The 16,122-nt window shown below is 36.7% G+C and overlaps 1 protein-coding gene across 1 annotated transcript in view; it reads left to right on the top strand.

The window, feature by feature from the left end:
• Cse1l (chromosome segregation 1 like) overlaps nt 1-16,122 on the top strand; it is a 44,263-nt gene that overhangs the window by 5,789 nt on the left and 22,352 nt on the right. The window contains exons 2-6 of the mRNA XM_005325228.4: nt 5,119-5,214; nt 9,391-9,533; nt 12,068-12,169; nt 12,241-12,386; nt 12,751-12,841. Coding sequence (XP_005325285.1) covers nt 5,119-5,214; nt 9,391-9,533; nt 12,068-12,169; nt 12,241-12,386; nt 12,751-12,841 — 578 coding nt within the window. The remainder of the gene's footprint in view (nt 1-5,118; nt 5,215-9,390; nt 9,534-12,067; nt 12,170-12,240; nt 12,387-12,750; nt 12,842-16,122) is intronic.

Here is a 16,122-nt window from a genome sequence, read left to right as displayed (position 1 = left end):
TGGCAATGGCAAATTTTCATGATTTCATAACAGATTCAGCATTTCAATGCCAAAAAAAAAAAAAAAAAAGAAATGGGACCGTGCAGTGGTGAGACTACATTCATCTAATCTCAGTTACTAGAGAGGCTGAGGCAGGAGGATCAAAACTTTAAGGCCAGACTCAGCAATGTAGTGAGACACTCTGAAAATAAAATTTAGAAAGGTCACCTAGCTCAGTTTTACAGTGCCTTCCTAGTATGTGTAAAGCCCTGGGTTCATTCCCTGTGGCTGCAAAAAAAAAAAAAAAAAAAAAAGAGGAAAATGGATTCACTAAATCATTATTTTCCGAAGTGTGTTCCATAGGAAAGGGATTGTATGGCCAAGAAACGGGGGAAACTGGATTAAATAATGTAAATTCAAGAACTTACTGAGTTCTTGAATCTTTAACGTGCTTTTTTTTTAATATTTATTTTTTAGTTTTCGGTGGACACAATATCTTTGTATGTGGAGCTGGGAATCAAACTCAGGCCACAGGCATGCCAGGCGAGTGCGCTACCGCTTGAGCCACATCCCCAGCCCCTTTAAAGTGCTTTGTGTTGTGAATATCCAGAGGGTGGCAGGATATAATAGGTAGCATTTTCCAAACTTTTAATACAAAAAAACAAGAAAAGGTAGTCTCAATAAATTGTATGTGTGGTTGATTGGGACTTGATGCTTACACTGAGAGGGTTTGCTCTGAGTCAAGCAGAGGGAACAGCTAGGTGGTGGAATCCTTTTGTGTGTATGTGGGAGGATTATACCAGGGGTTGAACCCAGGGGTGCTTAACCACTGAGCTACATCCTAGGTGCCCCCCCCTTTTAATTGAGACAGGGTCTCATTAAGTTGCTTAGGGCATTGCTAAATTGCTGAGGTTGGGCTCAAACTTGTGATCCTCCTGGAGGCCTCAACTGCCTGAATGTCTGAGTTTAAAGACGTGGACTACTGTACTCAGCTTGATGGAGCCTTAAATCACTCAATCTTCTTGGTTTCCCTTGTGATTAAAAAAAAAAATTGTAATTAGGGGAAGACTGAAGTAAAGAGAATACGGATAGTTTCAAATAGATAATTGTCCTTAGAAGGTCTTGGTTTCTGGCTGCTGAACAACCTGCATTGTGCATGCTCATGCACTGCATTATATGTGACCCTTCCCTTATTTTTTTTTTAGCTTTTTTGTTTCAAGATGAAGTCCCCCGACCTTGTAACAATGCTATTCAAAACAGTACTGTTCAGAATCGAGTCATCTTTGATTACTTGTTTCCCTCTTCTCTGGCTGCCCTCTTTTCACATCAGCCTTTCTATTGTTTTCTCTGAGCTTCTACCCTCATTTAATCTCCTCATTATTTCTACTTAAAGAGGTAGCCTTGGGTAGTAGACTGAGGGAAAACATTTAGAGTCAGACTGATTTACATCTGGATTTTGTTGTTGTTTTGTTTTGTTACTATGGATTGAATCCTGGTGCCCTTAACCACTGAGCTGCAACCCCAGCTCTTTTTATTTTTTAATTTGAGACCGGCTTTCCCTAAGTTGCTGAGGCTGACCTCAAATTTGTGATCATCTCAGCCTCCTGGGATTACAGGTGTGTGCCACCACGTCTGACTATTAACTGTGTGACTTGAGGGCAAGTAAGTTAAACCTGAGTTTCATTTTATGTTATATAAAGTGATTGTGTGAAGTAAATGATGAAAAACATATTATAAAGCCTCCCTGCTTTATAATATTCTCTAATTCCCTTCCTTTGACTCCATCCTGTAGACCATTGCCAGCCCAGAGTTCCTATGCTACACTTTCTTTAAAAAAAAACTTCAGTGGGGGGACTGGGGTTGTGGCTCAGCGGTAGAGCGCTTGCCTAGCATGTGGGAGGCCCTGGGTTCAATCACCAGCACCACATTAAAATAAATAAATAAATAAATGGTATTGTGTTCAACTACAACTAAAAAAATAAATCTTAAAAAAAACCTTCAATGGCTTCCTGTGGTATACTGTCCTGAAACTCTTCATCCAAGTATTGAGAACCCTCAATGATCTGATCTTATTCTCCTTATCCACTATTCCTCTCTTCCTGTTGATTCCTTTACACTATTTCTTTTGTGAGATGGGTCCTCTTTCTGTTTTGCCTCTCTAAATCTGAAGATCTTCAAGATTCAGCTTAAGACTTAGATCCTGGATAGCCTCACTCCAGAGACTTTCTTCTTCACCTCCTAGTACTTGAGATGCTGTCTGTGGGATTCATTTGACACTTCAGGGGACAGATATGTCCCTGTCCCATAATTAATAATTTTTTTGTATGCACATAGTATAGATTGTGTGACATCCCTAGTGGGGCTTAGGACAATAGCTTGCAATCAGACACAAATAGTTGTTTTTTTGTTTTTGTTTTTTATTGTAATGCTGGGGGATGGAAACCAGGACCTTGTAAGTGGCAGGGAAGGGGTCTACCATTGACTCACACCCCTATCCCTTGTTAGTATTTCTTTAGTAAAACAAATTTACATGATAAGTGAGATAAACAAAAATTGTAGTTTCAGGCAGTTTAGGCCAGGTTATGCTGACAAATGAGTTTGCCAAATACTTGTAAAAAAAGAAACAAAACCTTCCAATTTATCATTTGTTTTGCACTTCAAGATTGCAAAAAAGGGGGTCTGGGGTTGTGGCGCAGTGGTAGAGCGCTTGCCTAGCATATGTGAGGCACTAGATTCAGTTCTCAGCACCACATAAATAAAATGAAGGTCCATTGACAACTAAAAAAAAAAAAAGATTGCAAAAAGGGATCATAGGCCTGTACGTGGCATTTCAGTTGTGTCTTGTCTTCCCAGCTAGTATGAAGGGTAGGAATTTAAATGACTTTTGTTATAGACATTTAAAAACTAAAATAAAATTTTTAAACTTTGTGACTAAATATATAATACATATAGGTAATTGTAGGACATTAGAGGAGAAATTTGAAGAGAATAAAAATTTCCTGTATCCATCACATACGTGTTTAGACTGTTTACATTTGAGAGTGTAGGTTTGTTTTTGTTGTTGTTTTGGTACAGTTTTTATATATGTAATTGGGGAGGGTACCTGGGATTGAACTCAGGGGCACTCCGCCACTGAGCCACATCCCTATCCCTATTTTGTATTTAGAGACAGAGTTGCTTGGTGCCTTGCTTTTGCAGAGGCTGGCTTTGAACTTGAGATCCTCCTGTCTCAGCCTCCAGAGCCATTGGGATTATAGGTGTGCACCATTGCAGCTGGCTGATGACATAATTTGAATGATGGCACCCTTGACTTTTTTCCATTTTACATAAATTATGTATTTTTTTTCCTTTGTCATAGAAGCCTCAGGTTGTTTTGGTACTTGGTTTCCCTGAAAAGGCTACATTTTCCCAGTTCTCTTGCCAGCTACATGTAGCTGTGTGTCTGAAAGCTGCCTAATGGGTTTTAAACATACATTGAGTTTTCTAAATAGTTTTACTGCATTTATTTATAATTTACTTTCTGTAAACTTTTTTTTTAAGAATACCATTTAATGAGTTTTAGCAAATTTTTTAGTTGTGTACTACAGACCAATTTTAGAACACTGCCTTGTCTAAAAGTCTCTAGTTTTGCACTTTAATTCTCACCAACAACTCAAAGACCACAAAGCTCTGTTGTAAACATTTCCAGGATTTTTTTTTTTAAAGAGAGAATTTTAATATTTATTTTTAAGTTTTTGGCGGACACAACATCTTTGTTTGTATGTGGTGCTGAGGGTCGAACCCAGGCCGCATGCATGCCAGACAAGCGTGCTACTGCTTGAGCCACATCCCCTGTTCCATTTCCAGGATTTTTGGTTAGTATGTAATAATGTACATGGCACAAATGACACTTGTAATCTGTGTGGATGGTTCTTTTCTACATGTATTTTTCTCTTTTTAATTGACAAAATTACAGATATTATGGTGCGTAACAGAATATTTTGAAATGTATATACATTTATAGAATGCCTCAATCAAGCTAATTAGTAGATGTTACCCCACCCTACCCCACCCCTTTCTGGTGCTGTGAATCAAACCCAAGACCTCATGTGTCCTCGGGAAACCTTTACCCAGTCCCATCTGTGTGTGTGGTAAGAATGCTTGAAATCTACTCAGTAATTTTTCAGTATACAATGTATTACTATTAATTATAGTCTTCATGCTGTATGATCAATCTCTTGATTTATGTGGGTATTTCTATCCTATTTTATCACTTATAGTTACATAGGCCATTTATTTAGCTTAAAATTAGTAGGATTATTTGTGAAAATTTTGGTCAATCATAAGCATATTTTGTGATTTTTGTTTTAAGCTTTAAGAAAACATTTTTCTAATTTTCAAAATCATAATCACAACTTGTCATCTTCTGGGCTCTAGAATTATCTCCCTAAATGTAAATTTTTGGCATGTAGTTTGTAGTGAGTACTTGTCATTGCATATTGTACATAAAGGAATGTATTCTACCTTCTTTAATCTCAGAATTTTTTTATCAGATCTTTATTCACTGCCTTTTTTGTTTGTTCAGAACCCAGGGTCTCACTAAGTTGGCCAAGACCCTCCTGCCTCATCTTCCTGAGTAGCTGGGTTTACAACTATGCACCTGGTTTCTGCTTAAAATTTTAATTTTGCAACTGGGGATGAAGGTGTGCTCATAGCCCCAACTATTTGGGAAGCTGAGTAGAAGAATCACTTGAGTTCAGAAATTTAGTACCAGCCTGGGCAACAAAGCAGAACTGACTCAAACTAAAGAAAAATGTTAATTTCTTGCCGTGGGACTTATTAAAACCATTGCTTGAGAGTAATTTTTCACCCTTTACTGGGCTTTTTAAATAGTGTTAAATCATGTAAACTTATTGGTTATGGAATGTTTGTTCTCACTTATCAGAATTTTATCACTTGTTTTTTTAAGAGCCCATCTTCTGAATTTTTGTCTTAGTTGAGTCAGGCTTATTTATAGCCCTTATTGAATACAAATGCATGACTTTCAGAGAGAAAATCCACATATGAAAAGCTTCATATATGTAAATCACTGTGTCCCTAAGTAACCAATTACCATACTTCATTTATGTTTTTTTTTTTTTGTTTTTTTTTTTTTTTTAGATTCTATAGCAATGGAGCTCAGTGATGCAAATCTGCAAACACTAACAGAATATTTAAAAAAGACCCTTGATCCTGATCCTGCCATCAGACGTCCAGGTAAAGAGAATAAATGTTACTTTCTGGTTGAGTAATTCTTTTTTTTTTTAAGTTGTTAATGGACCTTTATTTTTTTTTTTTTATTTCTTTGTATGTGGTGCTGAGAATCAAATCCAGTGCCTCACACATGGCTAGGTAAATGCTCTACCACTGAGCTACAATCGCAGCCCCTGATTAATTCTTTAAAGGGAGTTGAGGGTAATCTTTATCTGATTGGTTGTAAATTCAGAAGATGAAAGTTTTGCACTTGGATGCTTTTGCTTAGTTTATAGTGTGTAGTGAGTGGCTGCTTATAACTGCTATTTCGTGGTGTTTTAATGATTTCTTTGTTTTTGAGTAAAATCACATTTGCTTGTCCTTTTCTGGGATAAATGGTACTATCTTAGAATGCTTAGAAAAGTATTTGTTCAGAATGTTTTATCCCTTAGCTTTCCTGAAAAGCCTTGCTTAAAACCTGCCTACCTTATAGGTAAAATAATTAGGCATAGAGATAAGAGTAATTGCTTAAAAAGTGATTAAGTGAATAGAGCCAAATAATCAGATCTTATCTCTTTATCCTCCTGTGCATTTTGACTTAATTAGTATCTTTTCTAAGACCTAGATTTTTTTTCCCTTCCTGAGTTTGACCAGTTTCCATTACACACTCCATATAACCTTAGAATTTCAACCACGGATGTTCAATAGGAGTCAGATGTGAAGATAAATGAGGGAGATCAGCCAAGTTGGGACTGGTAACATCTTATCAGTACATGCCCTGGTTAAGGGACAAATATTATTTGGAACCAGCTAAATCTGGAGATTCAAGCCAATTTTATTAGATCACATTTCCAACTTTGCTTGAAAAATAAGGATATTTATATGAAGTGTTCTCATATTTTGATGAAGGGTACTGGGAATTGAACCCAAATGTGCTTTATCAGTGAGCTACGTACATCCCCTGCCCTTTTTTCTTTTTATTTTGAGACAAGGTCTTGTTAAGTTGCTTAGGGCTCTGCTAAGTTGCCGAGGCTGGTCTTGAACTTGAAATCCTCCTGCCTTAGCCTCCCAAGTCACTGGGGTTACAGGCATGCACCATCCCATCTAGCTCTCATTTAAATGATAGCAACTAACTTCAGGGGGAAAAAAATAAAAAACAGAAACAGGCCAGGAATGGTGATGTGCTCTCAGTGACTCAAGAGGCTGTGGCAGGAAGGTAACAAGTTCAGGGTCAACATACAGCAACTTAGATCCTGTCAAAAATTTAAAAAGGAGGGACTGGGATTGTGGCTCAGGTAGAGTGCCCTCTAGCGCATGTGAAGCACCGGATTCAATCCTCAGCACCACATATGAATAAATAAAATAAAGGTATTGTGTCCACCTATAACTAAAAAAATTATTTTAAAAGAAACTTAGGAAGGAGTACTATGGATATAACTCAGGGGTAAAGTGCCCCTGGATATGTGTATGTATGTGTGTGTGTGTATACATACACACATATTTTTATTTATTTTTAATTAATAATTTGAGACAATGAAAACTAAATACACTGCTTCTGGAGAACAGATAGGTCTTATGAGCAGTCAGTTGGTGGTCCTTGATGTAAGACATTTTAACCAGAAATACTCCTAACTTGCTTATTCAGAACTTTCTCTTTTTTTTTTTTTTAACATTTTTAATATCTTTATTTTATTTATTTATGTTATATGGTGCTGAGAATCGAACCCAGGGTCTCCCACGTGCTAGGCAAGAGCTCTACTGCTGAGCCACAATCCCAGCCCCAGAACTTTCTTAATGTCATGCTCATAAAGAAGACTTTGTGTCTCTCTTTTTTGAGGGGGTACTGGGGATTTAACTCAGGGGCACTTGACCACTGAGCCATATCCCCCCAGCCCTATTTTTTGTATTTTATTTAGAGATAGGGTCTTACTGAGTTGCTTAGGGTTTCAGTTGCTGAAGCTGGCTTTGAATTTGTGATCCTTCTGACAAGGCATCCTTCCACACCTGCCCTCCTACCCACAGCCACTGGGATTATAGGTGCATACCACCACCTCTGGCATGTGGGTGATTTCTGAGAAGGCAAATTGATTTTCTTATTAGTGCTTAAAGAAGTAATGTGTCCCTGGGCTGGGGTTGTGACCTAATGGTAGAGTGCTTGCCTAGCATGTGTGAGGCACTGGGTTCAATCCTCAGCACCACATAAAAATAAAATAAAGCTATTTTATTTGTCCACCTACAACTAAAAAATAAACATTAAAAAAAAAGGAAGAAGAAATAATGTGTTTCTGAATAAAGGTAAGTTAATGACTTTAATCTTCTTAGAATTTCTCGGAAAACCTTTGACAACACTGCCTATTAAAAAATATTTTTAGGGAACTGGGGGTGTAGCTCTGTGGTAGAGCACTTGCCTAGCACAAGCAAGGCTGAACAATTTTTTTTTTTTTTTTTTTTTTTTTTTTTTTTAGCAACCAGAGATGTAGTTCTGGTAGAGTGCTTACCTAGCATGCTTGAGGCCGTGGTTTCAACCCCTGGCACTATAAAAATAAAATAAATGGATGTAAATGTATGTGTGTATACATGTGTATACACACAAACACACAGAGTTATGTATGTATATCTTTGAAAGGTTAGGGTACTATGCTTTATGAATCCAGGACATAGTGTAGAAATAATCCCCCCCTTTCATTTTGGTGGTGCTGAGGATCAAACCCAGGGCCTTACATATGCTAGGCAATCAATATCTTTATAGTGTGTTCTGGAAATGGAAATGTGTTTAAATCCTAGTTTATAGGTACTTCAATTGAATGTGACAGTCGCATGGATGAACTGGAAGACCTATTGAGGCTTCATGAATATGCGGAAGCATGTCAGTAGAGTATTCTAGTTGAAGGAAATGGACACGGAAAGGAGTAGACAAACTTGTGAGAAGATTGCTTCCACAGTATTGATTGCAATTAGTAAAGAGATTTGGGCTTTTCCCCAAATCATAAATAAAGTGTGTTGGCCCTATATGAAATGCTGACCCTTAAAAAGGTAGTCAGACAACCAAAACCTGTACTCATACAAAACCACAGTAATATTCCCTCTTGAAAACATTTTCAAATCACCAATCCTCATTCTTCAAGAAGGGCATAATATACACAAATAGGGAAGGGTTTGAGGATGTTTGTTAAACTCTTGGGACTACATCCATAAAAAGGGAAGATGTTAAGTGGTGCTATTGAATTCTGGAAAATAAAAGATTACGGGTGGAGCTTTTCAAAAATTATTGGAATTTGGGAATGGTTATTTCCTTATGAAACAGTAGGAAAAATTAAAACAAATACTGTCTTTCACTGAGATAAATAAATCTTGGAAATTTATCCCAGAGTGTTAAATGGTTTGAAAATATCTGGGTAAAATCTTGGTGTAAGTTCATTTCTAATACTCAGGACTAAGTTTAGGGCTGGTATGATAGAATTAAGATTAGACTAAAACTTTTTCAGTGAAGAAAGCTTCTTAGCTCAAACTTTCAATGGCCTTGACTGCAGAATGAGGATATCAGGGCATTGGTGGTGTACGCCTGTGATCCCAGTGACTCAGGAGGCTGAGGACCGAGGATTAAATGTCCATGGCCATCTTCAGCCACTTAGCAAGACCCTGCTTCAAAAATAAATAAATAAGTAAAATGAAGATGCTACCACCTTTCTGGGTAATAGTGATAACTTAATGAAATAATGTATATGGGTAAAGCACCACACCAGAACCACATGGCTAAAAATAAATTTTAGCATGAATTAACTCATTTGATTTTCATCCCAGTCCTATAAAAGAAATGCTAGTATTAATATTACTAATAATAATTCTTTCTAGAACAAGACAGAATATATTGCTTTCACCTTAAAGTTATTTAATCTCTTTGGGAAGCAGTTTCTTCACGTGAAGTGATCATCCCAGTGGGACATTTCATAGTTGTGTGAGAATCAGATGAATTAATGGATGATAAAGTGATTTGGAAATTGAAGCATTATATAATGCCATATAAACATTGTAGTAGATAAGAAACATGAGGCCCTATAGACCTTCAGTGGGTTCTAAGGGACAATATCCTAATATTTAAATTTTTGATCCTTTTACTTAAAGATATACCTAGTTTATATGAATATAAAGTGCAAAGATTTTGATTATTACAAGTCTTCTAACATGAAAATTCTTTTACAGCTGAGAAATTTCTTGAATCTGTAGAAGGAAATCAGAATTATCCACTGTTGCTTTTAACATTATTGGAGAAGTCCCAAGATAATGTCATCAAAGTTTGTGCTTCAGTAACATTCAAAAACTATATTAAAAGGAACTGGAGAATTGTACGTATTTTGTGGATGTGTGTTTTTAAGATTTATAAAAACCAGTGCTCTTAAGAGATTGAGACACAGATTAAAATTAAATAGGACCTGTTCCCCAAAATTTAAATTACTTCATTTGAATTTTTACTGATTCTTTCAACTCATAACAGGTTGCTGAAGTGTGTGACTTGATTTAAATCTCCTTTATGATTGAAATTTAACTCTAGGTCAATTCCTATTGAAGAGATGATATGTGAGAAGAGAGTCTAAATGAATAATTGAAGTAACTGATGTTGTGGACTGGGAAAATTAAAACTGAAAAAAATCACATATTGGAATTTTAAGCTGAGTATAGTGGTATGTTCCTATAATACCAACTATTTAGGAGACAGAGGCAGAAGGACAGGGTCAGCCTAAGAATACTGTGAGACCTCCATCTTAAAAAAAAAAAAGCCCCCCCCAATGGAATGCAAAATAATTTAGATTTTTAATTTTTTGTGTGTGGGGGGGCGGTGCCAGGGATTGAATTCGGAGGCACTCAACCACTGAGCCACATCCCCAGCCCTATTTTGTATTTTATTTAGAGACAGGGTCTCACTGAGTTGCTTTAAGCACCTTGCCATTGCTGAGGCTGGCTTTGAACTGTTTTGTTTTTTTTTTTTTAATAAATTAATATTTATTTATTTATTTTTAGAGAGAGAGAGGGAGAATTTTAATATTTATTTTTTACTTATTGGCGGACACAACATCTTTGTTGGTATGTGGTGCTGAGGATCGAACCCAGGGCCGCGAGTGCGCTACCGCTTGAGCCACATCCCCAGCCCCTAGCTTTGAACTCTTGATCCTCCTGTCTCAGCTTCCTGTGCTGCTGGGATTACAGGCGTGCGCCACCATGCCCGGCTAGATTTTTAATTTTTGGTAAAAGATTTTGATTGTCCTATGTCTTGTAGGATATGGAGATATGTTCTGATTTATTACAGGGAAACTTTCTTGTGCTACAAGTTTAACAGCTTATGTGAAATTATGAATAAAGAAATAGGGAAATAATAAATTTTCCCTACTTTCACACACAACAATGATTCCCAAATGAGGGTAGTTTTGCCCACTAATGGAGGCATTTGGCAATATCTGGAGATGTCATAGTTGTGGGCCAGTACTAGCCTGTGGTGAGTAGAGGCCAAAGCCTGATTCTGTTCATCCTGCAGTGTACAAAGTAGCTCCTCGCAACAAAGAGTTATCTGGTCCAAGATATCAGTGTGCGTGGGCTCTCTCTCGTCCAGTGAGGAGGTCCACGGAACAGGGTAGAGGAGAGTGTGGCTAGGGAGTCACTATCAAGACCTCTGGAGGCCAAGCAGGAAGCAGGTCTGATTTTATTGCACAGTTACCATGTAAATATACTCAGGTAGCAACTAAGCAGGTTACAGGCAGCCACCAATAGAATTTCTGGCCAATTGTTCCTACAGCGACCAATCGAAGAGCGGGCCATGGAGCAAGTGCAGGGAATATAACGTGCAGCCTCTGGCCCAGGGCTGTGCCAGGGGTTAGGGGTTAGCGGTTAGCCGCTCACATGCCTAGCACTGGGGAGTGGTTTGCCACTCCCTTAACATATACCATGCATGCAGTACTCTGTGCACTTGTCCCCACATCAATAATTCTGGATTTGAGAAACCATTAAAATTGACAAAGATTCTCAGTTCTAAAAGTCAGCTTTAAACTTGCTTAAATATTTAGGATCTTTTTTCTTGATCCTGTAGAAGATTTCACAAAACAATTATAGTCAACTATTACCATATAGGTGAAATGATTTGGTAACTCTTAAAATGCCTGCTTAAAAGTTCATTCCTTATAAAACTAGAGAATTCTAGAACCTCTTTGTGTGATACCGTCTAAGATGCATTTTAACTAGTAAGGTAAAAGTTTACTTGAAGCTTTTAAAAATGAAGCTTTTTAAAATTCTATAAAGAATTTTAACCAGGGCTAGGGTTATAGTTCAGTGGTAGAGCGCTTGCCTGGTACATGGGAGGCACTGAGTTCAATCCTCAGCACCACATAAAAACAAATAAAATGAAGGTATTGTGTCCATCTACAACTAAAAAAAATACATACATACATATAAATAAATAAACAAACAAACAAATAAATAAATAGAATCTTAACCATGTGTTTTGCTGATTAGTTTATATATAGAACTGAAGTGTTTTTGTCTTGGTAGTGCTGGGGATTGAATCCAGGGCCTCTTTCATTCCTGCCACTGAGCTACCTTCCTTTCCAGAACTGAAATTCTTAACTGGCATTAGGCAGTCAGAGAACCTCATTATTTATATTTGAAATATTTAAATTTGGGAAGGAGTGTAGAGGAGAAGGTTCATGCTTTCATCAGATTATCAAAGGAATTTGTGACCCATTTATGTAGAGGGAAACTAAGGAAAACAGCCTACCTTCTTTTTTTTTTTTTCCCGCCCTGGAAAACTGGGAAATTAAAAGTGTTCTGTTTTTTACCTACAGACTTATATATGAATATGGATTTCATGGTACTCATTGATGTTTTCTTTTAGGTTGAAGATGAGCTGAACAAAATTTGTGAAGCTGATCGAGTAGCCATTAAAGCCAACATCGTGCACCTGATGCTGAGCAGCCCAGAGCAAATTCAGAAGCAGGTAATGTATCTCTGCTTTTTAGGTAGGCTCCTGGGTACGACAGTCATCTGATTCATCTGTTCCTTCCCCAGTTGAGTGATGCTATTAGTATTATTGGCAGAGAAGATTTCCCTCAGAAATGGCCCGACTTGTTGACAGAAATGGTGAATCGATTTCAGAGTGGAGATTTCCATGTTATTAATGGAGTCCTTCGTACTGCACATTCATTATTTAAAAGGTATTAATGTAGAAATTCATTTTCTTTATATGATTTTTCTATGATATTTGCTATATAGTTATATTTTTGTGACTGTTCTTACTCCTTTGAGTAGTACCATTCTAAATTAAGAGCATAAATCTTTTGGTTCATTATTATGTTTGTTTCTTCTCAAGTAACATGTTTATTTTATATTAGGCTATTGCCTGTGAAATAATTAGTTTTGATTCCTTTAAAAAGAAAACCAAGAATTCCCTTTGAATTTCAGGAAATCATCTAGTCATAGATGTCTGTCTACTCAAATGTTTAATGAACATCCGTCTTTGAAGACCTAAAGTGAGTAAACAAAATTTGTAAATTTATCTACTTTACCTTAATTTTCTAGATATCGTCATGAATTTAAGTCAAATGAGTTATGGACTGAAATTAAGCTTGTTCTGGATGCCTTTGCCTTGCCTTTGACTAATCTCTTTAAGGTATGGAATAATATCTTAGAGATATTTTTAAATAACTTAGTATTTTAAAATTGCTTAAATTTTTGTGTAAATTTTGAAATGCTTGAAGGGTTATTTAGTAGGGTGGTTTTTCTTATGGAGGCAGCATTTATTTTGAAAACTTTCAAACCATTCAGAAGTAGAGAAGATGATATAATGAACTCCTATTATGTAAGTATAACAATTACCCAATATTTTGGATTTTTTACCTATTCCCCTACTTTCGTAGGAATATTTAAAAGCAGATCCTAGGCATCATATTATTTCACCCAAGTAATTATGTATCTCTAAAGAATGAGATCCACATTTTGATTTGAATAGGTATTAAATTAATTATTTCATTTTTCAGTGCATAAGCTACTTTCCTAAACATGTTCTTGGTTTTGTATAAGATTTGAAAAAGATGTTAATTCCTTTTTTACAGGAAAGAGGGTTTACACAGCTAATAGGGGCTGATTTTAAACCTAGTTGTTAGGGTTTTTTAAGTTTTTATTTTGTTATGTTTTTGTGGTACTAGTCATTTAACCTAGGAGTGCTCTACCACTGAGCAATATTCCGTAGCATTTTCTATTTTCTGACAAGGTCTTGCTAGATTTCCCAGGCTGGCCTCTTTCTTGCAGTCTCCTGCTGTAGACTACCAAGTCAAGGAGTTATAGGTGTGCACCACTGCACCTGGCTCAACCCTAGCTTTGTTTGTTTATTTGTACCAAGACTGAACCCACAGGTATTTTACCAGGAGTTATATCCCCCTGCCTTTTGAATTTCTTTATTGATTTTTATTTTTTAAATGTCTTTATTTGTTTATTTTTATGTGGTGCTGAGGATTCAACCCAGTGTCTCACGTGTGCAAGGCAAGTGCTCTACCTCTGAGCTGCAGCCCTAGCCCTATTTTTTTTATTTTGAGACAGGGTCTCACTAAGTTGCTTAGGGTCTTGCTAAATTACTGAGGCTGGCCTCTTAATTTTGATCCTCCTGCCTCAGCCTCCTGAACTACTGGGATTACAGGCATGCACCACGATGCCTGACTCATACCAAGTCTTGCGCTAACTCCAGAAAAGCTGTTCATTTCTTATTTTCAAAGGAAAGGTTAGCTGGATGTTTGGCACTTCCAAGACCCCCATCTCAAAATATTAAAAGGACTAGTGATTTTTTTGGTGTGTGTGGGGGGGTGACTGAGGGGCACTCAACCACTGAGCCACATCCCCAGTCTTATTTTGTATTTTATTTAGAGACAGGATCTCACTGAGCTGCTTAGGGCCTTGCTAATTTGCTGAAGCTGGCTTTGAACTTGAAGTCCTCCTATCTCAGCCTTTTGAGCTGCTGGGATTATAGGTGTGTGCCACCACACCTGGCATTTAAAAGGACTAGTGATGTAGCTCAGTGGTAAAGCAGCCTCGGTGCCATCCTCAGTAAAGCAAAAAAGGGAAAAAAAAAAAAACATATATAAGAAGGTTATGTAATATTCAGTAATGTAGAGTATGTACAGGGTTTCATAGTACATTTTTAATTACTATAATAAAATTAAGCCAAGTGGGATAATTGATTCCCCCCTATTAGATTGGTGAAGATGTTTATTTCTTTTTCATGATGTCAAAAATCTTAGCCAGCTGGGCTTACTGGTCTGTGATCCCTGTAACTTGGGAGGCTGAGGCAAGAGGACTGCCAGTCTGCAATTTAGTGAGGCCCTAAGCCACTTAGCAAGCTCTGTCTTGAAATAAGAAAAAAAAGAGCTGGAGACATAGTAGCCAAGGAATAAAGTAATCTTGGGTTCAATCCCCAGTACCACACACACACACACACACACACACACACACACACACACACACACACCCCACCCCCTGCAAAAAAAAAAAAAAAAGTCTTAACCATGTTACAGTGAAATATTCTGTGCCAAGTTCATTTGGTATAGAAATTGTACTGGGCTGGGGATGTGGCTCAAGCGGTAGCGCACTCGCCTGGCATGCGTGCGGCCCGGGTTCGATCCTCAGCACCACATACCAACAAAGATGTTGTGTCTGCCGAGAACTAAAAAATAAATATTAAAAAATTCTCTCTCTCTCCTCTCTCACTCTCTTTAAAAAAAAAAAAAAAAAGAAATTGTACTACTTTTCCAGAGTGGGATATTTTGTTGAGAAAAGCTGTTTTTTTTTTTTTTTCCTTTTTTGGTTAATTTTGCTTGGGATTTTATCAATTCTGTAGATCAATTTGGGAAAGAAATGAGATCTGTAGAGTATTTAATTTTTAATGACTGGGTATACCCGTTTATTTAGGTCTTAATTTTTCTCAACATTGGGTTATGGTTTTCTTAGTAGAGGATACGTTATGTCTTTTGTTGGCTTTATTTTGGAGCATTTTATTTTATTTTTTTTCCAGATAGTGTTTAAATGGTGTTTTAAATTTTACTCTTGTGATACATAGGATATATACATAATTTTATCATTTTGTAGAAGAATGTGGGTTTTTTGATTAAGTTTTTGCATATTGACTTTATGTTTAGTTACCTTTCTAGGTTAACTCGTTGGGTATAACTGTTTAGCTGAAGATTCTTGTGGATTTTTTGTGAACACACTTGCATTATCTGCAAATAATGATGGTTTTATTTTTTCTTTTCCATGCTTGCATACTTCTATTACTTTGTTTTAGTACATTGTCTATGACCTTCAGCACAATGCTTTTTGAATTAAAGTGGTAATAGAAGGCATCTTTGTATTAGTCCTGATCTCAAGAGAAGGCTTCAATATTTCACCATTAAGAATGATATATGCTGTAGTTTCATTGAGAAACTCTTAGTGTTACATACCCTAACTCAAGGATATAGGAAGTGATATTTATTGTCTTTTACATAGTAGGTGTACAGAGAGTAGGACTTCTCATATTTTCTCATTTGATTCTCATACTCTCTATGAGATAGGCATTATTCACATGTAATGGTAAGGATATTAGGGCTCATAGTAAAATAACCTAGTTTCTTCAAATAACACTCCTTATGAGTAATACAATCTGGGTTGTATGCAGATCTATCTTTCAAAACCTGTGCTTTTATATAGTGCTGTCTTGGAAGTTAGAGGTGTGCCCAAAAATTTTGTAGATAAGCCTACTATAGTTAGAATAATGAGCAAAATTAGAAACAACATGTCAGGTGGCAGAGAAATTATTTAATGAGCATAAAAATGATTTTGTGTAATATATATATGTACATAGGTGACTGGTATAATTCAGAATATTAGCATTAGATTTTTCCGAATGATGTTATGGATAAGTTA

The sequence above is a fragment of the Ictidomys tridecemlineatus genome, chromosome 5 (genome assembly GCF_052094955.1).
Source record: "Ictidomys tridecemlineatus isolate mIctTri1 chromosome 5, mIctTri1.hap1, whole genome shotgun sequence".
Lineage (NCBI taxonomy): Eukaryota > Metazoa > Chordata > Mammalia > Rodentia > Sciuridae > Ictidomys > Ictidomys tridecemlineatus.
Note: the sequence above shows the minus strand (reverse complement) of the source record. Positions and strands in the feature narration are given on the sequence as shown.